The sequence below is a fragment of the Lissotriton helveticus genome, chromosome 5_1, assembly GCF_964261635.1.
Source record: "Lissotriton helveticus chromosome 5_1, aLisHel1.1, whole genome shotgun sequence".
Taxonomy (NCBI): domain Eukaryota; kingdom Metazoa; phylum Chordata; class Amphibia; order Caudata; family Salamandridae; genus Lissotriton; species Lissotriton helveticus.
In genome coordinates, this window is record NC_136065.1 from 1,046,395,161 (window position 1) to 1,046,419,931 (window position 24,771).

The following is a 24,771-nucleotide window of genomic DNA, read 5'->3' on the forward strand; positions in this document are numbered from 1 at the left end:
ACATCACAGACCTGATAAAAATAGCACATTTAGTTGCTTGGTTGAGGCTGTGGCTCAATAAAGAAATTCCTCTAAACCATATTATATTGAGAGACTGCTTGTCTTTGGACAAAGCTAATAATATTAGGTGGTTGACTTATATCAAGGAAACTTTTTTGAGGTTGGGAAGGCCTGAGCTTTATACTGTAACTGATTCTATAACATCCAAAGATATTGTGTTTATAAAACATGCAATGAAGGAGCTCCTATCCCTGGAGAGGGAAGAATCTGAACTGAAAAAACCCTGTGTCAGGGCCAGTTTAATACTGTCCATACCGAATGGCCCAGAAAGTTACCTGAATATCGTGACTCATCCATACCACAGGTTTATTTTAACTCGTTTTCGTTTTAATTTGATACATTTTAATCTTGGTTTTTATCCTGTATGGAGTACCCCAGAAAAGGCGCCACCATGTTCTTGCGATCATTTCTCTGAACAAAATACTATGCATTTTGTAATGTTTTGCAGTCACTACATTGATGCTCGGAGAATGTTCCTTGTGCCTATACTTAAGGAAGCTGGATTTATCCTAGTTAAACCTGCTCTTATTTTTTTACAACTGTTACAGACTCCCAGGATTATGTTTCATGTGGCTAGTTTTCTGGTGAGAACTATTAGGAGCAGGAATATTAGATTAAAGAATGTGTCTACCTCCCTTTGTAGCACGGATTGTGCACTTTAATTAGGCTATTTGTAATTATATTGGGACTGTAATTATAAAAACCATTGTAACAGGGACATTGGTGTTGGTAACGATTATTTTGCTGGGGATTTTAGTTGTAACCTTTTCTTTTCTTAAAGCTTTTTTGCACATTAGCACTTTGCACTTTATACTTCATACTTGATATGAACTGTATTATGGTCTATGATGACTTTTATCTTGTTGTATTTTAACTGTTTTTAATGTACGTAATTCTTGTATTTGTCTTAATGTAATATGTATTTTGCCATTGTCTTTGTATGATATTAAGTTATCGCAATAAAGTATTTTGACTGACTGACAATCTATCACTAACATGGGCTAATATCTATCAGTGCCAGTATTCCAGAGGGCAACAAGTGCATCAATACTGTTGAGGATGTAAGTAAAAAGCAGGCTTTTATACAATCTACACTGATCAGTGCCTGGCCTGGATGAATTTGATATTATCTTTATTACTTCTGGGAAAGGAGAACACAGAAGCAAATGGAAGATAGTTCATAAAAACAGGACCATGGGTCTAACCTACCGCTAGCAACACAATTCTCCAGTTATTCTAATTGAAAGTGTTGCGATAACATAGTTGCAAAGGAGATGACAATGAAATATGTGTATGTCAAAAATTCCACTGAGAGACTGCCTATTTATCCAGAATGACCATTTATCAGAGAAGGGCAGCTTTTAATAACTCCTACTATTTGTGATTCAGCAAGAAGTGCAAAAGCCCTTTTGCAAGTCCAAAAGACATTTCCAACTCGCAAAATGGATTTTATGCATTGCACATGAATTTTTTATGGTCTAAATGTCTGAGATTTCACGTAAAGCAGCAGAATGACCTGCTAAAATCTTTGTACATCTTGCCCAGCCCCCTTTTTATCAGCAATGATAAAGATGCTGAAAAAAAAGGAGTACTAAAAGCTTGGTAAAAATGTGCACAAATCCATTGAAAAAAATTATGATGCTCCATTTTTAATCAAAAAATCTATTTCTGGTACAAATTTCATCAATGATGTGCCACAATACTTATGCTGAGGACTTTTAGCTCCACATTTAGTGCAAAAGTCTACATGAGGCGCATAGTAGGGTGAACTGAGAGCAAATGCATTTTAAAATATAGAAACACATACAAAGAGTGCCATAGATAGTAAATGTGCTAAAAATGCTGGTCAAAATGGAATATATATATATATATATTGTTGTACTTTTTGAAAGGGACCAGCAGCTCCCCAGCTACTGCTACCTAGATGTTGCTTCCTCTCTTGCAGTGTGCAACATCACGGAAAGGTAGCTAAACAGTCACTAGGAACCCAAAGGAGCTCATCCTTTTTAAACTTATTTTTTATAGAGAACAGTTTGCTATTCTCAAGAGTTTACTTCACAAATTGAGTCAATAACAGTTTAAAATAATAATGGTAATGCAGTTTCACCAGAAAGACATCTTAATGGCTGTCAGATAGTTAAAATAATTCTTCATCTTTAACTGTTTTTGTGTACTGTGAATGAGACATTGGCATAGACTTAGTGGCAGCATATATGTTCACCATCCATAAAGGGCCTGGTTCAATTCCTGGTACTTATTTTTTCCAATAATTTCAACAGTCAACAGTTTAAGGTGAAAATAGAACCACGTCCTACAACAGCAGCATTACACTGCATTCAAAACATTTTAAGGAATTATTGCCCTTGTGTAGCAGCTTCGGGTGAGTGCAAATTGCACTGCAACAATATAAGTTAACAAGCTGGATTTTCTTTGATTTAGCTTACTTTCTAAGAACTAATGATTATACTTTTTGGACAAGAGTGTAAAAATGTAGAACTTAATTACTTCCTGGGCTCAAGCAAGGTCATCTAGATTACAATGATGTAAAGCAGTAAATTGTAGTTACACTGATCTCATTGAAGTGTGAGACAAGCACGTTACAGCGAATGCTTGCAAAGCAATTGATACACATTTGCACAAGACAGGACTACTGGGTTTGTCAACACTTGTTGAAGAAGTTTGTTAGATTGTAAAATAATGCTAAACGTTTTACAGCAGTTCGAAGGACTGATGAGAATCCAAAAAAGTAAACCTGTAACATACACATTATGATACACAGTGCATTCTTGTTGGAAAAGGATGCTTATAGCAGATGCACAGTGGAAACATAGAATTTAAAACACATTTGGTACCAGAAGCCAGTTTAAAATGTGGCTGTCTTGGTTCTCACATAAAATATATCCACAGTAACGCCTCAGTCGTGAGTTCACCTAACTCTTTCCTTCCCAGGGTCACTAGTCACTTATTCCAATCATATGGCTTTTTTACCAGGGCCAAATTTGGTAAAAACATTTAAGGGCCAATTACAATACAGCCCGTAAAGGCACCAAACTTTTGGTAGTATCCCAGTGGGAAAAAGTGACTGTGTCACAGTATTGAACATTACTGGAACGAACAAAAGCAGTTTTCTATCCTCACACAACACTTATTTTGTTTGTGGAACTAGGGCATACTACTTCCTACAACAAGGCTGGTCTGGTACCTGTTACATAGTTTTCCTTCTACCACATATGTTTTTAGCTTCCCCAACCTACCATCAAGATTTGCAATTGTTCAATCACTATGCTGGTAGTAGGGGAAAACATGCAATTGATGTCTCTGTAGTCGACCAGACAGATGCTTTGTTTACTCTGTATTTCTAATTGTCTACCATCTAAAACAAATGTCCAAAATGTAAATGCCCGTTTAGCAATAGACCGAGAAGTCAGCAATACGAAGCAGATTGATATCCATGATATTTATCGTACCCCTTTAGAAGCATAAGAAAAAGCCTTAGCTTATGCCCAAAGGGCTGTCTGTGGAAAACGTGTAATATTTTATTCGGCATAAGCAGCAGCCATTTTGGCTGTGGGGTCCATTTCCTTTCCTTCGTAATTCTCCCGTCCTTTGCTGCTCTTCTTTTTCTGCCTCTGCTATCTATTTTAGTTGACTTCCTGACTCAGCTAAAAGCAATGTACGTGCTGAGAGTTTTTAGCTGCCAGTACATCTGTTGTCTGTCAATCATTTCTGCTGCCATAAGCACTCCTGCTCCCCTCCCTCTTCGCTGACCATGTAGTTTTTATCTGCCCTTGTTTGCTGATAACTATTTATAAAACTGTTGTTATTTCCATTTCTGTTCACATGCTTACTGAGCAGAAAACCTGTATAAAAGACCTGTGTTCTGTGACTTCAGTGTACTACCTCCTCCAGCACTTGAGTGCTGTGTGGACGTGGTCCCACTCATGAGTGATTAATAAAGTTGTTATTTATTCCTACTCCAGAGCTGATCTCTACTTTGTTGGTTTTTGAACCAGTGGACAAAAGGATGACCCTGCACCAGTGTACCCCTAAAAAAGGGGTACATTTCCACAGTTGGCGCCCGACTCGTGGGGCCCCATTGGAGACGCGGCCACCCGAAGGAGTGGTCTTGGCGGAGGATTGGAATCTTACTGAGGAAGCACAAGGCACAAGGAGGCCTATGTCTTTGCAGGTCGACGCAAATTTTCCCGTTTTCCTGATTTGACCCTCCAGGTGGTGGCCGGTCTCAACTGGGCTTTTCTTTGGCGCAATTTTGGAGAGACCATTAGGTTGATCGGAGATCAGTAGGTGAGAGTTGGAGTCTTCTGTTTGGTAAGGTCGCTAAAGTGGCACTCTTGATTTGTTAAGCCTGGGCTTTTTTGGTTTGAATTTGTCATTTAATTTTTGCAAAAAAATTGAAGGCAGGCAATGTGGAGATTTTTCTCCTTTTTTAAGTATTTTTAGTAGTAATATTTTACTAATATTTGTAGAACATGCCTGCTCTCAGCACGCTCCGTAGGTGGTGTTGCTGCTCTTGTGGTACCAAAACTAGTTTAGAAAAAAGTCAGCCCAGAGGGGACACCTAATAAAAATATGTATGTCAAATATCAACAAGCGCTAGAATTAAAAAATAAAGAAAAGAAGGAAAAAAATAGATCAAGAAGATAGAGAATGTCGATTAGAGATAAATGGCCAGTACCCTATTAGGCGCCCTATTTATCCCATAATTAAGAAAGCTTAGGATGACTGCATCTTAGTAGATCGGTCCCCACCCTCGTATAAATTTCCCACTCCAAGTGCCTCTGAGGATGAGGCTTCTGACGAGGAGCATTCTTCTTCAGAGGATAAAGATAAAGATAAGCAAGGGGGGCGGCAGACTAGCTCTACTTTGACAAGAGCAGAAAAAGATAAATTAAAAACCGCTGCTAGGGAGGAGGCTCGTCGATCTCACGCGGCATCGCTCATTGTAACTATGGTTCAACAGGGCAGAGCAATTTTATTTTGTAGAAAAATCTGTTTGGGAGGTAATATTTGATTATAGATAAATTTCTCAGGAATTAGAGCCAGCTGATAGAAATACTGATTACAAATAATTAACAGAGGGGACTTTTCCTTTTCCAAACCTATCTGATTTGATTAGACGAGTGGTTAAAATACGAGACGCAACATTGTGATCACGAAAAGAGCAAGATTTAGCTAGAAAACAGAGAGGTACGGAAGTAGTTCAATCTCAAGCATAGAATGAAGATGCTCCGGTGGAAGAGGCTACACCCAGTAGTACTACAGTTACTCTAAAACCTACGCGTGAAGCTGCACCCCTGTATGTTCCCCCGAAGGGTGCAGAAACGAATGATGATAAAACTTTGGATGATGCAAAGGGATATTTTATATATAATTGGGTTTATACTCCTTGGAGTAGAGCTGATGTGATGACTCTTAAAGCTGCTTTGTCCGACCCACGGAAAAATCTTGCCGCCTTCTATGAGGAGGTGGAAGGAGCCATCAGCTCCTGCACTATGACCTTGCCAGATATCGATATGTTCTTTGGGCTTATTTTGCCACCTGATATGTGGAGAACAATACATTAAATAGATGACAATATAGCATATGGTGATACCTGGTAACATTTAGAACAAATAGATGTGGAAAGGGAGCCTGCGCAGAAACCTCAGAAGGAGATATCAGATCTTCCTAAAGCTATTGTGACTAAGTTAAAGACTCTCATACCCACTAAGAAAATAGATTGTACTACGTTAGCTTCCTGTAAACAGAAAACAGAGGAGTCAGTTTCTGACTTCTTTTCAAGGTTTGAGGAAACATTCCATGATTTTAGTGGTCAGTCATTGGCCGATGATATGGTTAAGCATTTGTTTGTTGATAAATTTGTCGCGAATATGTTACCGGGAATAGCTAGGCGCTTAAAGGCCAGTGAGAGTTCTTAGACCACGTCTTCCCCAGTTTCACGTTTAACTATGGCCCAGTATTATGAGCGGCAGGAACAGGAAGCAAAAGGCAGGGAGGAGAAGAAGGGTAAGGAGTTAAAGCCAAAAGTTATGTTGGCTCAAGTATATGGTCCACCATTTAGGGGAGGTGGAGAGGCAGACGTGTAATGTATACACCTGGAGTGCCCCCTCTTCCTTGAGCAAATTTGTCCCCTGATCAGTGTGCTTATTGTAGAGACTGGACATTGGCGTTCTGAGTGCCCTCTTTTGCGAAGTCAGCAGTATCAGCGGGGAAGGGGCAGTATAACAGGACGCCCAGGGAATTCAGGAAACGGGAGGTATGGGAGCTCGCCCCAGATTTGAAGCAGTTGAACAAGGACCAAATTACTCTAATACTTTTGATAGACGAAATCAATATCAAATGTCTGATTATTCTGATGAGGTCCTTGCAGATTCTGATTACGCATATGAATGCCTAGGACAGGGCAAGGAACCGGTTGAGGTGCCAGTAGATCAAATAGGTCCTTATGTTGATGTAAATGTCTTGGGATCTACTGATCGGTTTCTGGTTGATACAGGGGCTACCCATAGTACTCTGTCTAAAAAGGTTCCTAGGGCTCCCCTGTCCGGCACAATGATAATATTGATAGGATTCGATGGGACACCTACACCTAGCCCACTTTCACAGCCACTTGAATTCAGACTTGATAAATTTACTGCAGCATGCCCATTTTTGCTCTCCCCTACCACATCGGATAACATTGTGGGTATCGATATGCTTAAATATTTTTGTGCCACAATACGTTGTTCTCCAGAAGGTGTCCGTGTTATTTTGAATGACAATTATCTAATGGTTGAGAGGTCTTGTCTTATCAATGAGGATGTCACTCGGGCACCCTTACCCAGTACTTTGTGGGCTAAATCAGATACTGATGTGGGTCAAATGGTTATCCCACTTGTACATATTCAAGTAATGGAGGGTGTTTCATTGCCTCGCCTGCCCCAATACAAAATATCCTGAGAAGGTGAAGAAGCATTGGCACACATTGTTCAGGATTTGATTAAGTGGGGGTGGTGGAAGAGGTCCCCTATAAAACTTGCAATAGCCCTATCCTTCCTATTTTGAAAAAAGACACCAACACTAAAATGTATAGATTCATTATTGTGAGAAGTTAATAAAATTGTAGTGCCCCAATGTCCAGTAGTTTCTGATATCACTACACTTCTCACTATGGTCTTTCCTACTGCAACTACATTTTCAGTGATCGATTTGAAGAATGCTTTCTTCTCGATACCCGTTCACCCTGACAGCCGTTATTTGTTCAGGTTCACCCTGAAAAATAGATCAAATCGGTTCTGTAGAGCCCCACATGGCTATGCAGAGAGTCCCAGCATTTACAGTCAGGCATTAAAAAGGCAGCTTGATTCCTTTCCTGTACCAAAAGGGGTGGCTCTTTTTCAATACGTCGATGACATCTTGTTAGCTGCAGATACCCCTGAGCAGTGTGAAGAAGGAACACTGTTATCGTTATAATTTCTTGCCTCTCACAATCACAAAGTCTCGCAAAAGAAATGACAATTTTGTAGACAGCAGGCTACCTATTTAGGTCACCTCCTGTCTAAGGGGCGACGTGCACTTACTCCAGATTGCATTCAGACCATTTTAGATACTCCTGTGCACCGATTGGCCTCACTTCTTTTTGTAGGCAGTTTTTCACACATTATTAAACCTTTGTTGGCCCTTTTTCTTGCCCCTCCCATGGACTACTGAATGTCAGAAGGCTTCCAACAGTCACGCCAAGCTCTTTGTTCTGCACCAGTATTAGGAACTCCAGACTACACTCATTAACAAGAGTATGTGAGCTTAGTACAGACTTACCTGTCAATATTTTTACCGACAGTCAGTACGCATTCGGGGTGGAATATAATTCTGGTTGCTTATGGAAAGAAAAGGGTTTCCTCACCTCAAATGGGACACAGATAGTGCATGGAGAATTAGTGCATAATCTCCTTACTGCCCTAACCTATCCTAAGAAAGTGGCAATTGTTAAGCGTAGTGCACACAAGAAAGTGACTGATAAAATAGGAGCAGGTAATGCCTTTGCAGATCACCCAGCATGTGAAACTGCAATGCAGCGAAGTACCACCTCCATGTATGTGGTGAAGTCACAAGCTGAACGTTGACATGATGCCAGGCAAGAGGTGCTGAATACGTAACAATCTGCTTCCGCTGATGAACTAGATCAATGGTCTAAGGAGGGAACACTGGATGATGAGGGCGGTTGGAGGAATAAAGATATGACCAAATGGAAGTTACCCACAGCCTACTTATACCCCATGGTTCACATGGAACATGGGCCGGCACATGTTGGTGCATCCTCAATGGCAAAAAAACGTATGCAAGTTTGGGATCATCTGATATTGCTGGCACTGCTAAAAAGATGGTCCAGTCTTGTTTGGTCTGTCTTCAGTATAATCCTGGAACGGGAACACGAACTCCAACAGGAGGGTTTGCGACACCAACTGCACCTTTTGAGATCCTGCAAATGGTCTACATTCAGATTGAGCGCTGTAATAACTTAAAGCATGTCTTGGTAGTGGTTTGTGCCTTCAGTAAATGGGTGGAGGCGTATGCTACAAAAGATAATATAGCTCTCACAATAGCGTAAGTACTCTTAAATGAGTTCTTCCCTCGATTCGGCCTTTGTTGGGTCTTACGGAGTGACTACGGACCTCATTTCATTGGGCAAGTTGTTGAACATGTCATGAAAGGGTTGGGGATTAAGCAGAAATTTCATGCAGCTTTTCACCCACTGTCAGCAGGCCTTGTGGAGTGTTATAACTCCACCCTGGAATTGAAATTGGCTAAAATACAGGCTTCCAAGTCTTTGAAATGGCCTGATGCCCTGCCCCTAGCACTATTTTCTATCCGATCAATACCACATACACGATCTGGCCTTATGCCATATGAGGTTGTGTTTGGCAGGCCCATTATTATATGGGGAATCCCTAAGCATCGCCCTGTACAGGATGTACCCCATGTGTTGATGAGTGACTATTTGTCCCAGTTAACTGACAGCTTGTCTTCTATTTATCAGCAGGTACAGGAAGTTCTCCCAGACAGGTCGCAGGGTGAAGGCTACGATCTGCGGCCTGCGATTCCATGCTGCATGCCCTCGTGAGCCCAGCTGCAATGAAAGATCACCGCGACATCCTGGTCACCGAGAAAGGACGAGCTGTGTCACCTCAAAGATCGGAGGAAGTCTTCCCAGACCACACTATCCCTGGTACATCTAGATATCTGCTTCAATCCAGAAAGAAAGACATTTCTTAGCAGAAAGAGACTGTTTGATCCACTGTTCTGAGCGGTTAAAGACAGACTACAAAGGGGGGGTAGCCTATTAGTGACTACACGTCTCAATGTTAGTGAAGAAACCAACACCTGCCGACGATCTTAGAGCACCATCTATTTTGTTTACCGACTAAATGAACATGACGGAGGAGAAGAAATCGAATGTTGCAAAAGTCTGTAGTAAAAACATGCTGCTCGCTATTGGACTAACTTTGACTGTTGCCATCATTGCTGTCATAATGTGGGTTGCAGAGGAAGTAGCTCCGGCTCGAAACTTACTGACTACTACTACTCCTGTCCCCACCGAACATTATTATTTTACTCTTCCCTATCATGAAAGAAAACACTGAATGTCGTACCTCAATAACACGTTCATACAAATGTTGCATCATACTCATAATGCTACAAACACTACTAACTGCTGGGTATGTGGAATGATGCCAGCACATCAGAAGATGGGAGGAACGCCTTTCATTCCCTTGCCATTCTCGCATAATGGCTCCTAAAGAGCCTGGTTCGCACTGTTGCGGGCCTCTGCAATTGCTAATATCACTTTAGCTGGTGTAGGAGGACTTAATGCAAAGCTTAATAAAGTGTGTTACCCTGATGATGAAGGGGACCCACAAGCCAAAGGACATGTATGGGAAATGGAGGAGTATCTCAGAGGAAATTCCTCCACAAGTTAGGTTTTCCCCAACACTCAAACGGCCAAAGGTAACAGGCCTTTTGTCAGCGCTGTTACTAGAGCCTGAGCAAATCTTTGTGTGAGCAGTTTTGGTAGTATCCCAGTGGGAAAAAGTGACTGTACCACAGTATTGAACAATAGAAGTTTTCTATCCTCAAACAACACTTATTTTGTTTGTGGAACTGAGGCATACTACTTCCTACAACCAGGCTGGTCTGGTACCTGTTACATAGCCTTCTTTCTACCACCTGTGTTTTTAGCTTCCCCCAACCTACCATCAAGATTTGCAATTGTTCAATCACTATGCTGGTAGTAGGGGAAAACGTGCAATTGGTGTCTCTGTAGTCGACCAGACAGATGCTTTGTTTCCTCTGTATTTCTACTTATCTGCCATCTAAAACAAATGTCCAAAATGTAAATGCCCGTTTAGCAATAGACCGAGAAGTCAACAATACGATGCCGATTGATATCCATGATATTTATCGTACCCCTTTAGAAGCATAAGAAACTGTCTTAGCTTAAGCAGCAGCCATTTTGGCAGTGGGGTCCATTTCCTTTCCTTCGTAATTCTCCCGTCCTCTGCTGCTCGTCTTATTCTGCCTGTGCTATCTATACACTGTGTAACACGTGTGTGCGTGTGTATACATATAATATATTATATATATTACACATACATACACACATTCATAATAATAATTCTTTTTTATTGAACACATGTGCAGAGGTTTGCGGCTAGCACGTAACTGACTGAAGTATTTCTTAGCATCAGAAATTGTCACCTGCTGATTACACAAGTATTCTTACAACTGCATAAACCCACTGAACTATCTCACTAGGATTTGAACCTGAGACTTCCAGGAAACAGGTATTGTTGTGCAGAAAACACATTAACATTGCAGCTAAATTGCATGTCTATGGTCAAAAGGTGTCTCAATATCCCTTGATTTTGAGCCAATCGCTTAAACTTCTGTGCTTATAAAACAAGCATTTGCAATGCAATAGGTCTAGCATTTACGCAAGTTTGAGCTATTGGCATTGAAAATCGCAATGCCTTTTATTTATGTTTTGGTTTTTAAAACATAAATAAAGAGCAGTCATTTACAATGTGAATAGCTTAAACTCTCGCAAAAGTGAGACCTATTGCATTGCAAATGCTTGTTTAAAGTACGCCCCAGACACTACTTCCCAACCTACCAGCAATCAGCGATAGGACAAAATTGCAAGCTGATCTTAAAAAGACATTTTGCACCTGGTCCCACAATGTTACCTCCAGAGAGCTAAAACGAGAGCTTTACCCCAACACTACCAGCCTGTGAACATACAGAAGTATGAACCCACCAGGTCAGGCATAGTCTCTTGTCCAGCAGAACTAGTTTGCGCTATATAAAACTCTAAAAATAAAAATAACTGACCCTCTTACTATTCAGAGAGAAGTCTGAAGTGATAGCATTAACCGACTGAGCTTTCCCAGCTGAACAAACCATTTTTATCATTTAAGGTATGTGCATTACACATTATAATATATAGTTAGTTGCATGTGACAGGCTAACAATTGTTCTTTTTAGCTACTTGTGTGCCTCTGCTTCTACACTCACTGACCCCTCTCCCATTGTTTTCAGGATCAGATGCCATAACTTTTATATACTTTCCCCACTGCTCCCAAATCGGTGAACTGCTCATGAATGATAAACACACGTATTTATTTTATCTGTGCAGCACATCTCAGTAACTCACCAAGGAATGCTGCACAGATAAGAGGCGGGTCCGAGTCCTGACGACAAAATTTAGCAAGGGTGGCTGGCGGGGAGAGGAAGTTCACGTCTTGCTGTTAGGCTTGCATTCATACCTGCAGGACAAACCGATCCCTTGCTACAAAGCAGGAGCGTGGACATCGCTTGTCACAACCTGCTCCTGTAAGGAGCTAAAACGAAAGTGCTGTTCGGTCCGCTCCATGGAGCCACACACAGGATTGTTAGGGCATGAATTGTGCAACAGACAGCCATTATTCAATTAAAAAAGTCAATTATACAAAAAAAAGCATTTACAATGCAATAGGTCTCGCAGGTTTTTAAACATAATTAAAAGGCATTGTCATATACAATGCCAATAGGTCAAAATCTCACAAATGCGAGACCTATTGCATTGCAAATGTTTGTTACGTTTCCCATGTGCCCCGGCACGGCAGTATATGTGCATCACTGCTGATGGAAGAAGGGCGCTGCGGGTCAAAGACTGAGGCGTGTTGGTAGCGCATCTTTGTATGTGCGAGAGTGAGTGCGCGTTGTCAGAGCTGTGTGTGTCTGCGTGTGCGTTGTCAGAGCTGTGTGTGTCTGTGCAAGAGTGCAGGCCCGTTGTCAGAGCTGTATGTGTGTATGTGTGTGTGTGTCTGTCTGTCTGTCTGTCTGTCTGTCTGTTTGTCTGTCTCAGTAGAGCGGAAGCTCGGTGGCCTGGCAGAGCTGTGTCTCCTAGTCCTAGAAGGTCAGGTTTGCTGTGAGTCTCATTGAGGTACCTTGGCAGAGCAGCGTTTGTGTACCCTGGTGCCCATGTTACTGAGTGCTCTGGGTGACACGGAGGTGCACTGGCAGAGCTGTGTGTGCATGACCTTGTACTGTGAGGGCAGAGGTACAGAGTGCTACTGAACAGCACAGAGGTGAACTAGCAGAGCTGTGTGCATGTACACTGTACTGGTAGAGCAGGTGGTGCTGCGGTTCTGGCAGTCACATGTCTGCTTCCTAGTTCCAGAAGGGCAGGGTGGATGCAAGTCGCCGGGAGGGTCACTGCAGAGATGGGCAAACCAGCAAATGAACAGGGAGGCCGAGCCTGGGCCCAGAGTGGGTGGTAGCCAGAGCTCGAGCAGAGCTTTAACGCATGTGGCAGGTGCATTGTGCAACACACGACATGTAAAATATGGTGAAGACTCTTCAAAATAGGTTTATTTACCATGCAAAACATTTCACTTCCGGGATTTATATCACTGGTATGAGTGGCATTTATTAGAAATGATGGTTTCTAAACATGAGCTTAGAAACATGTATTCCCATTCTTCACCGCCTTGACGAAGATACCATTACTGACCCAAAAAGCAAGTCAGTTGTCGTGCATATCCTGCCTGTGGCTTAGCTTGTCACTACAGATGGAACAACATTCAAATCTAGCCAAGAGCATGTTTTCGTACAGCATGCACACTGAACGGATTAGTTTAAAGGTGATGATAAAAGGTACAGTGGAGAATAAGTAACTGCCTAGGATCGCACCATTTTTTCAAGTGGGGAAGCCAGTATTTATCCCGGGTTAGCTGGTTTCATGTTGTGCCACTTAGCGGTAAGACGGGTGTCTCTTCTTTCTCCCGAATTACATCAAAGGCTAATGCCATGCTTATGGAATCCTGTGAGAGGTAGCTGCTGCTGTGCTTAAAGCGAGTCGATCGGGGATGAGTAGCTTTAAAAACAAACCAATACGCCCACTTTTTTTGGATACAGGATTCTGCATACAATTTTCTTTTCTGACATGTTGCAAGTTGCGAAGATCCAATGCTGGAAGTGCGTCAACACTAAATAATCCATGAGCAAACCACGCGAGGGGAGTAAGCGGACTGTGTTGAAAGTTAGATTCAACATGAAAATAAAGCTTGTCAGCGGCACTGCTATTTGCATCGGATTACTTAAAAATACCAAAAGAAAGAGTGCTAAAAAATTAATGGGGTCTGCAGTGGTTGCTCTGTAACGACTGACGGGCACTTGGCTCGTAGGGGCTGTAAGTCACGAGACAAGGGGCATTCGTGTTGTAATTGATAAAGACAGCCATGTGTGAAGGGAGCCATACACAGAGCAGGGCTATCTACGTTGGCAATCATAAACCAGACCAGCGCACGCTGCATTCTGGCCAACGAACTCACGCATCCCAAAACACAAAGGCTGTTAAATGTATACAAAAATACAAAGGCTGTTAAATGTATACGACAAGCAGAAAGAGACACCGTGATCGTGCGAGCGTGCACCTTGGCTGTCCAGACGCAAGCTAAAAGACACGCCATGCACCTAAATAACACGGGATGTGCATGCGGAGATCAAAAGCACAGGGGAGAGAGAAAAGTCGAGCACTGCAGGGAAGAAAAGCAAAATTGTTAAATGGCGTGTGCTGGCAGGAATAGGAAATGCGAGGTTGATGTTTAACATTAAAGTATGGGCTGGGAGAAGGGTGAAAACACAGAGAAGGTGAGAAATGCTTGCCCTCTCATGGAGTGCTTTTACAACAAGCACGGTCCGCTTTCACTTTCGTCCGTCGTGAAAGCTTTCTTGTTTTTATGGGGCCATGTGTTTGAAACACATGGCCCCATAAAGATAAGAAAGCTTTTGCAACAAACGTAAATCAGAGGAGCCTGTCCAAGTGGGCCGTCTGAAAAAGATACCTGGCCACCGTTTAGCCTAAACGGTGACGCCGGCCAATGGGAAAGAGGGGCGGGGCTTAAAGCCCTTTAATGAAAGCTCCTAAAAAACATAAAATCTCGCCAGCGAGACTGCGCATGTGCTCCGCCCACGCAGGCGAAACCTAAAAAGGAATCTGACCTTGTGTAGTGTAATCTGGTGGTCATGTAAAGTACTCCAATGCCCTTAGGCTGTGTTCGCACTATATAAAACCATATATATATATATATATATATATATATATATATATATATATATATATATATATATATATATATATATATATATATACACCGCTTCTCGTCTCCTTATTTCTTAAAGAAAGACACAGCACTCACGGGGGGGAGAGTCATAGATTTATTTCAGGTCTTTGAGGGTGAGGCGGCTTCTCCCAAACACCCACTTAGGTGCAGGGTCCCCCAGGGCTCCTCCCTAAGTCCCAACCTTTTTAATGCCTACATGGAACCTCTAGACAGGATAGTCCATCCCTTCGGTGTGCGTATCGTCACCTACGCGGACGATACCCAATTGGTGGTCTCTTTAGACCACTCTGAAGGATCGTCCCCCACCTTAGGCCCCTGTCTAGAGGCTGTTGCCAGATGGATGCAATCTTCTTGCCTGAAACTCAATGGGGAGAAGACTGACATCATCCTATTGGGCAATCCTTCTCCCTCTGCCCTTGCATCCATCTGGCCACCATGTTTGGGCCTGCCCCCCGTCCCTAAGTCCCAGATAAAAAGCCTCGGAATTTGGCTCGACAAAGCTCTGGACTTCTCGGTCCAAGCTACCAAGACCGCCGCTACCTGTTTTGGGCTAATGAGGATGTTGCGGAAGGTGCTCCCTTTGCTCCCATTCCAGGCAAGGAGGGTCATGGTCCAGGCCCTTATACTCTCCCGCCTGGACTATGGGAATGCTCTTTATATGGGAGTCCCGATTTCTGTCACTCAGAAGCTCCAAGTCACACAAAACAGTGCGGCCCGCCTACTTTACAATCTTCCCCGCTGGCAGTCAGCAAAGAACGCCCTAAAGGAGCTTCACTGGCTCCCAGTAGTGGCAAGAGTGCAATTCAAGGTTATGTGTATTTTACACAAATCCTTTCACCGTACAGGTCCCGCAATTTTACATCCCATGGCTACACCCTATGTCCCTTCACGCTCTCTCCGTTCGGGCACCCTCCAGCTGGCAACTTCCATCAAAGTTAGGAAAGCCCGCTGGGGAGGCCGCTCCTTTTCTTACACTGCAGCTAAACTTTGGAATTCCCTCCCTCTATCTCTTCGAGAAAACATCAACCATATGTCTTTTAGGAAAGCTCTTAAAACGCACTTGTTTGCCAAAACCCGCTAAACTGCCCTGAGCCCGCGTTAAGCAATCAGTCACAAGCGCTGCGAGGCCTCCGGGTAGTTAGCGCTATACAAGTGCAATTTTTCATTTCATTTCATTTATTTCGACTCTCAAACGCACCAGACGCGTTTCGGCATTGGCCTTCCTCGGTGGTACGAGGGGACGCCTGGAACGGCCATTTTTTATATGTATTTACAACGTGATCACTTGCTCTCTGAGCATAAACATAGGACAAATGTATTTACACAAATTCAGGCGCCATATTGGAACGATGTAAAATAATAAAAGTATATATATATACATTTTATATACATACAGTTTTGTACCTCAATAAACTACCATACTGGTCGTAAATTCATTATTACTCGTAAATCGATTAACTAGTTGCACTTGGGTTAACATTCATTGTTAGAACGCCCTGAATGGGCTTATTCTGCTGAAACATCGTAGTTCCGTGCCCAAATCACCCATCCCTCCATGGATTGGCCTAATGATACTCAAGTCCTAAATAATAAAAAATGTGTGTGCACCATCACCAAAACCATAAAATAAACCAAACTCTTTCATAGATATATCACATAAATATCATTAAATCTAATCCCATCTAACACCACCCTAGATGCAATCCTTAAATCAATAACGAGTATCCACATAGTTACTCCAAGTAAAATACAGGTTTTCTCACAAAATGCAGATTTTTCTCTGAATTTCTATTTACACACTGAATATTTCATCTCAAGGTGCCTTCGATTGCCCCATAGTTCCTATTATATACCTCTTCTCTTGCATGTCCTCACAATGTAAACATAACGAACCGCCACCCTCCTTTGAGTAAAGAGCCCTTTACCCCAAGTGTACTGCCATTTCCTCATTACTGTTCAAACCCCCAGGTGCTTTGGTACAAAGATTAATAATATACCTGGACTCTAACCTTCTCAATCTCATTGTCCTGTCACCCCCTCTTACATTTATAGGGACATGGTCTATGGCAAAGTATGATATCAGGTCACTTTTGCTGTTATGATGTTTTTGTAAGTGCCTGGCCACTGGGTATGTGATATCACATTTGTTAATGGCCCGTAGATGTTCTAAAATGCGGATTTTAGTTTGGTGGATCGTGCTACTGATATACCGTAGTCCACAAGGACACGTTAGACAATATACGGTATACGGAGTGGTACGTCAGAAACTTCCTAATCCATCTGGTGGTGTCTCCCACTTTATACGATATGGTTTTCTTGCTATTTTTGCAGGCTTTACACCTGCCACAAGGGTAAAAACCATTAAGTGGCTCGCCAAACGGTTTAGGTACCGGTCGTAAAGAATGGCTTCTCGTGAGCGTGTCCCTAAGGGCTCTAGCTCGTCTGAAGGTCACCATCGGACGTGTAGGTAAATCATCCCAATAATGGGATCCGTCCTCAATAAATTCCAGTTCTTTCTAAGGACCTTGCCCAACATCCCTGCCCCACTCGAATAAGTCGTTATCATTCTGAATGGATTGTCGTTTACTGACTTCAACTTCTGCTTGAGAAGGTCCCCTCTAGACTTACCTTGTACCCTGCAGAAAGATTCTTTTAGAGAGTTACTATCATAGCCCCTCGCTCTAAATCGTGCGATGCTTGCCTCTGCATGGAACTTAAAGTCTTCTTCTGTAGTGCAATTTCTTTTAATCAGGAGTAGTTCCCCATAGGGGATACTCTGGATTAGTTTGGTCGGGTGACTACTAGATGAATGTAAGATCGAATTCTCGGCTGGTGGTTTACGATACAGCCTCGTATTCAATTTTCCATCCCTCACTACTATTTCTAAATCTAGAAAGGTTACATTGGTGCTACTAACCTCGGCTGTGAATCTTAGATTGTAATCATTCTTGTTCAGTGTGTTCACATATTGGGTAGCTGTCTCTTCAGATCCCTTTCATATCAGGAAGAGATCGTCTATGTACCTGTACCAGGCCACGACAAGCTGTGTCCATTCTCCATTGACAGCGGCCCAGGCCACCTGTTCCTCCCACCAGCCTACGAAAAGATTTGCAAAACTGGGTGAGAAACAGGTGCCCATCGCCACCCCAACTAGTTGTTTGTAGTGTTGGTCCTGGTACAGGAAGATGTTATTCTGCAAACTAAAAGACAAAACTTCCAACAGCATGTTATTATGTTCAGAGAATTTAGCTGATCTTGTGCCCAGGAAACTCCCTATAGCCTTCAAACCCACTGTGTGGCCTATGTTGGTGTATAGACTAGCTATATCCATTACCAGCATGCAATCCCCTTCCCGCCACACATGTTCTTCTATATGTACAAGAAAGTCCTTGGTATCCCTGATGTAGCTGCGGAGCGTTTTTACGAAATCAGTCAAAAAGTAATCAATGTACACAGACAAATGTTCCAATAAACTACCTTGTGCACTCACGATGGGTCTTCCTGGGGGTTTGATATTGTTCTTATGTACTTTCGGTAGGGTTCACACACCTCAAATATAGATATTCCTCTGTTTCCAATTTGCCTTTATCATACCACCTCCGCAGCATCTGATGGCAATCTGTGATGCTTTTCAGATACAAATGCTTCATATATATATATATATATATATATATATATATATATATATATATATATATATATATATATATATATACATACATACATACACACACACACATATATATTCATTCTAAATTGACCTACTGCGCCTCGTTGTAACACAAAAATGGGTATGAACCTTTCACCATACTCTGCTGCAAGAAGGGGTGCCACAATTTAGTTAAAATCACTGGTATCAACACTAAGACTTTTCAGAAGCCTCGTGGTTTCAGAGAATGGATGCCACAAGCCAGCATCCCCAGCTGATATGTGTCCCAGATCCAGGATTGAGTGCAGTACACCATCTGCCACTTTTATGGGCATATCAATATCTTAATAATAATAATAATAATAATAATAATAATAATAATAAAGGAGTTTATAAAGCGCCTGGTTACGCCTTCCGGCGTGTCTCCGCGCTGTGGAGAAGAGGATAGTACATAATAGTAGAGAGAAGCCACCGGTCCGTGCTCATCCTAGAGGACTATTCAGAAAACAGGTGAGTTTTGAGAAGACTCCTAAATCTGGTTTCTGATTGTTCCATCCTTAGACCAAGCGGGAGTTTATTCCAGCTTTGCGCAGCTATGAAGCGAAATGAGCGACCACCCGTTCTCGCTTTCTTAATCCTAGGGATTACCAACTGTCCTGTCCCGCCTGATCTCAATGTTCTGCCCGGTACATACATCGTAATCAGGTTTCCCAGGTACATTGGAGCCTTGTGCCAGAGGATGCGATGGCAAATAAGAAGGGATTTGAACAATACCCTTTTCTTGACTGGAAGCCAATGAAGAGCTTCAAGGGCTGATTTAGACGCTGCCCTTCTGGGTAGTCTCAAGATCAGACGAGCTACCGCATTCTGCAGAACTTGAAGACGCCTGAGATTCTTTTCCGGAGCACCCAGAAAAAGGGCGTTCCCGTAATCTAGGCGGGAAGTAACTAGAGCATGCGTTATCGTCTGCCTGGCCTCTAGTGGGAGGAGATCTAATGTTTTGTTGAGGGTTTTTAATACACCAAAACATTTCCCCACTAGCCGGCGGATGTGGCCTTCATAAGAGAAGGCCGAGTCCACCCAGACTCCCAGATTCTTAGCCTCTAGGCAGGGTGTAGGGGTGGGGCCCAGATATTGTGGCCACCACTCTTGGCCACAGTACTAAATCAAATGGAATGGTCAAGGTTGTGACTTTTACAAACAAATGCTGATATTAAATTTTTGAAATTGCCAGTCTCTGGTCCATTAATGTTAGATGGGTTGCAAAGGTTTGTCATTCTAAAAATACTGAATTGCAAACTGTACCTACACAAAACGCCCTAAATAAAAGCCATTCCTTTTTTGATCAATTAATGATAAATGGGACTGAAACATGCACTATGAGGGGAGATTTTGGAGATGAATCACTGGAATCCTCCTTGTGAAAGATATGCTCAGTTGTGTGACTCATTGTCTGGCAATAATATTGTTACCTGCACATGAATATAGGTGATGCCGGTGTTCTATATGGTTCCACAAATCATGAAGCAATGGGATTTGCACTTGATATTTGTAATTTGCACCTGCAAAAATGCGCTAAAACTGTATTAATTTGGAAATAATGAAGTGTTCTCGCCAATGAACGTAGTTACATTACTGAGACCACAATAACCAAACAAATCTCCAGGTGTCACGAAAGCAAAGCGGATGTTACTAAAACTAAAGGCACTCCCAGAACTTCGACTAGAAGATCTTCTTTAATTCGCCCACATGTTCCTATAAAATATACAACTTTTCTTTGGTGACCATCCTACATTCGTCCACATTTGACGCCAAATGGATAAGGGGTATGTATATTAATCCAATTGCAGCACCAATGAATACCCGTTTAACCCTTATATCTTTGACTGGGCGGTGCAACTTAAGGACCCCGGGTTGACACAAGCCTACCTCAGCTGCAGACTGTTCCTCACATGTTTACAACCTCCGAACCGCCAGTTGTACCCACATACACCGGGTCAGGGGTGCACAGAAGAGCCATCACATCTCGCCTTCAGTAAGAGCCGGCTAGGGCTTAACCTCAAGGAAGAAGGACTACAAATAGTGTCGAATGGAATATGCAGTGACACCCTTGCAAGGAAGGCGGCCATCTTTGAAGCGAACAACTACTTAAAGAAACGGAGTCCACAATAAGTAGCCTAATGATTTTGAAGAAACAAAACTTGTTGCAACGCTTAGATCTGTTCAGAGGTCATCTACGACTCATTTAAAGCATTTTCAAAGTGACCAACGTAGATTTGTTCCTTAAGATTGACGTACAGGAACACGCCAATGAAAACACTATGATTTAAAGCTTCAAAAGCTTACATTGAGGCCTATAAGAAGTGTACATTTTATTAAGGTGAAAACGATTATCTTTTTTATCGAGTTTGTAATGAAAAATTGCATCATTCACTTCCTTTCCTGAATCTTTCCTCGGAATAATACTTGGATACTCTATTATAAAATGGCCGCCGCCATGCACACGTCCCTAAGTATGTGAGCCTAGCCGATTCCGTGACGTTTTAGATAGCGGGTTGCTTTGATATTCACCCATTTACAAAATGGTTGTGTGACAGAGCCAATCACGTTGGTTCACGCTCTTTAGAGCATGCGTCGCTGAGCTAGAGTGTGTAGGACCAGCAGAGCAGTTAGTGGTCATGGCTCCTGCACGGTACTGTATACCCGGTAAGTATATTTCTTACTAGATCCAAGCTTTCGAATGGTTCCCAACGATGTGGCGCTGTTAGAAAAAAACATGTGTGGTGTTCATCAATACACCGCGTTTTATTGACATATTCATCTCTGTTACAAGTCTCATTTGGTTGCCTCGCATACTTCTTCCTTGCCATTTGAGCTCGTTTTACAAAAGACGTCTTGGGACGGAAGCATCCACCCCACATTTGTGGATTCGTAAAATTAAGATTTGCACAAAAAGGAGGGGATTTAATCTCCCCATTAACTACAATTTGAGTGGAGATGTTTTAGCAGAAGGAAAGTAAAATAACTTTTTTTTAGCTTTGATCTTGAGTTTCCCGCCCCATAACAGTGACGTTGAAGGGTTTTTATTGTGACTTTTTAGCATGTTATCGCTCACACGAAGTATTTTTTTTTCTTGGAAAAAATAAAAAGTTAAAATGAAGTTAGGGTTGATGGGGTTGTCACTAGTGGCTAGCGCACAAAACTCCAATCAACTAGAAATTCACAAGTTGTACTTTCCTGTCGCCCAACCCCATCATACTGTTTTATCTCTCGCCCCTGCCTCTATCTGAGAAAGGTCAAACTGAGATGTTAATGAGAGATGGAATGAACTTGTACAATTTTGTATGATTGTGTCATGAGGCTGGATTTACATGTCAATGCCAATTGCAAAATTGTTTCTTTGAGTGGGAAGGTACTGATATTTTGTGAAAGTATCTAATATTGAGGACCTGATTCGTCAGTTAGTAGTTTTGTTATGAGGTGTTATCAGTGGTCGAAGTGGAGGGGGGAAAAAAGTAGGGGGACTGGTTGGAGAATCGGAGAGTGGAAATAACCTGAGGATTGGGTCAGTGGGCGGAGTCAGAGGTGCGACCAAAAAGAGCAAAACGTCCCAAGTTTTAGTATTTGTTTGTCATTTCTCCCGACCAGTTACATTGTATTGCGTTATTTAATTCTACCAACGGATACACATTAATTTAAGGTTTAATATGAGTTATTGACATTATAAGACATTCACAAGGAGGGATATGTTTCCAATCACAGAATATCCGAAATGCACTTAAAAGTGGAATATCAGACCATTTGTCTTCGAGCCATGCAGTTTCTGCCATCAGCACTTCTCCCGTTTTCCAGCAGAGCAGTTCAAACATGAATGGCAAAATATCCTAGTTTGCAAATGTTTTCCACATTATTATGGCGCCATGCTCTAAAGGCGGAGGGAGGCCACTGTGCCAGGATGGAACTCGGGGTTGTCGAACAACGGAGTGAGGGGCGCAGGAAATGTGGTGAGCTGTTTGGAAGTGTTCGTGTAGTCCCAGGAATCCAGTATTGTGCTTGTGATGTGTGAGGCGTATAGGTTTGGAGGTCTATGTTGTCTATTGAGAAAGGGCACTCCTTGTAATGGCCTACCTGCCACCGCCTGATCCTGGAACAGCCAATGTTTTTCGGATTCCAGGCGTTGCTACTCCACTAAAACGCGGCTTACGACCGTGCCAGATGAATCGCGATACGTCTGCTTGTGTTTGTTGGTTCTAGCCCTGTGGAGGTCGAAGGGGAAGGGTCTGAAAGAGGTACAGGATTTGGGGGAGGACAGAGATCTTCACAGCTGCGATCCTGCCTAGCCAGGAAAGGGCGCAGCGTTGCCAACCGTTGAGTACTGTACGGATATGTTTGCGTAGGTTGGAATAGTTGATCTCAGCCGTGGCGGGGATAGTAGGAGCCAGCGGGATCCCCAAATAGGGGACAGCTGTTGATGCCCATATCACCTGGTGTTCCTCCTGCAGATGGGCAAGAGTATGCGACGAGAGGGAGATGTCTAGGGCTATGGACTTGTCCATGTTAATCTTAAAGCCCGACCCCCAGAGCAAAGCTGTGTAATTCAACAAAGAGGGCACGCATTGCCGTAATTGGGTTGGAGAGAGAAAGGAGAATATCGTCTGCGTAGAGGCTAATGGTATGGGTATGTCCCCAAACTTAATCCCTGATACGAGAGGATGCTGCCGGATTCTGAGCGCTAATGGTTCCATATATAGCGCAAAGAGGAGGGGTGACAATGGGCACCCCTGCCTCGTTCCCCTCCCAGTGGGGAACCGAGAGGATGTGTGACCATTCACACGGACTGTTGCCCAGGGGGAGCGATAGCAGTTTAAGATCCTGGTCCGTAGGTTCCCGCCAAAACCAGCTGCAGTTAAGACCATTTCTAGGTAAGGCCAGTGCACCCTGTCGATGGCCCGAAGCATATATTCTCCCTGAGTGCGGGATGCCTTCTCAATCAGGTGGAGGATGCGTTTAGTGTTGTCGCTGGTCTGCCTTTGCGGATAAAGCCTGCTTGATCAGGTTCGACCAGCTGGGCCATGTACAGAACAAGGCGAGCCTCCTATAATGCTAGTGTATATCTTGATGTCTATGTTTAAAAGAGAAATAGGCCGGTATGCCCCCCAGGCCGTGGCATCCTTCCCTGGCTTAGGGATAACCACTATCGCTGCCTCTAGCATGTCTCCGGGGATGGCTCCCTCCCCGATCAAAGGTATTAAACAGGGTCTCCAGTATCGGCGCTAGCTGATTACAAAACGTCTTATAAAAGGCAGCTGAGTATCCGTCTTGGCCTGGTGACTTGCCCAGCTTAAGGCGGGAGATTGCGGAGATGACCTCTTCCTTCTGAATCTCCCTATCAAGATGCTCAGCCTGGGACTGCGTCAAAGAGGGCATATGAGCTTTAGCTATGTATTCGGCGCTGGCCTGATTATCTAGAGGATCCCCAGCATGAAGATCTGCGTAGTAATCCCGGAACGTCTCTGCTATGATCACATTCTCAGTTACCAACTCCACCCCCAAGCCCCCCGACGTCCGGATCGCGTGGACCCCCTGTTGCTGCCTAACTTTCCTCAATTTATTTGCTAATAAGCGGCCACATCTATCCCCTCCCACATATTAGGAATTGCGAAGCCGGAGAGCAGCGTATTCGGCCTTGTCTTGGTCAAAGGCAGCCAGGTGTTTACATTCTGTGCACAATTGGTGCCAAGCCCGGCAAGCACCAGTGTGTTGGTGTAACTGTTCCAGCTCAGAAACTCTCCGCGTGAGTTCGGCTCGCTTGTGTTCCTTCTCTGTGTTAGCAGCTGCAGATATGGCTATAAATACTCCCCGTAGAACTGCCTTCAGTGCTCCCCACTGTGTGGCTGGTGAGGTGTCAGTGTTAGCATTGAGGTCAAGAAAGTCTGTGATGGCCTTCTGGACTTGTTCCACCACGGAATTACGGAATTGCGATGTAGCAACATATCTCGCAGGCGCCAAGGTCGCTGGGGCCGCGTCGAGGCTGGCATGAGGAAGGAGGCCAAGACCGGAAGAGAGTCTTTGCGGCACAGCCGGCGAAACAGAACCCCCACAGAGGATATATTTTCCTATCACGAAGCACAACTAGCGTTTTCCTAGCGCCGTTGCCAATTTTGACGCCAATATATCAAGTAACAGTAACTGCCACTAGAAGAATCATCTAGATAAACACGGAGCGTCACTGTCCAAGAACAGATTTCCGAAAGGTTCGGGACTTATGCAATCCTAGATACAATACAAAGGCAGCCGCTGTCTTCCGACTCGTAGTCCGTGAAAACTCTGAGGAATGCTAAGAAACAACTATTTAGGAAAATTGTGAAGATCGTACACAGGTCCGTCATAATCACAGAA

General features: G+C 43.2%; 2 protein-coding genes across 3 annotated transcripts in view; one reads left to right on the top strand and one right to left on the bottom strand.

Annotated features, from left to right (window-relative positions):
* ZDHHC16 (zDHHC palmitoyltransferase 16) overlaps positions 1-20,449 on the bottom strand; it is a 203,678-nt gene extending 183,229 nt beyond the window's left edge. Inside the window, exon 1 of one of the 2 annotated variants that reach the window (XM_078643579.1) lies at positions 20,302-20,449. The gene's annotated coding sequence lies outside the window, so the exon portion shown is untranslated. The remainder of the gene's footprint in view (positions 1-20,301) is intronic. The other variant, XM_078643580.1, reaches the window with a different exon arrangement.
* Positions 20,450-20,921: 472 nt separating this feature from the next.
* Positions 20,922-24,771, top strand: part of EXOSC1 (exosome component 1) — a 148,713-nt gene continuing 144,863 nt past the window's right edge. Inside the window, exon 1 of the mRNA XM_078643581.1 lies at positions 20,922-21,078. Coding sequence (XP_078499707.1) covers positions 21,051-21,078 — 28 coding nt within the window. The 5' untranslated portion in view covers positions 20,922-21,050. The remainder of the gene's footprint in view (positions 21,079-24,771) is intronic.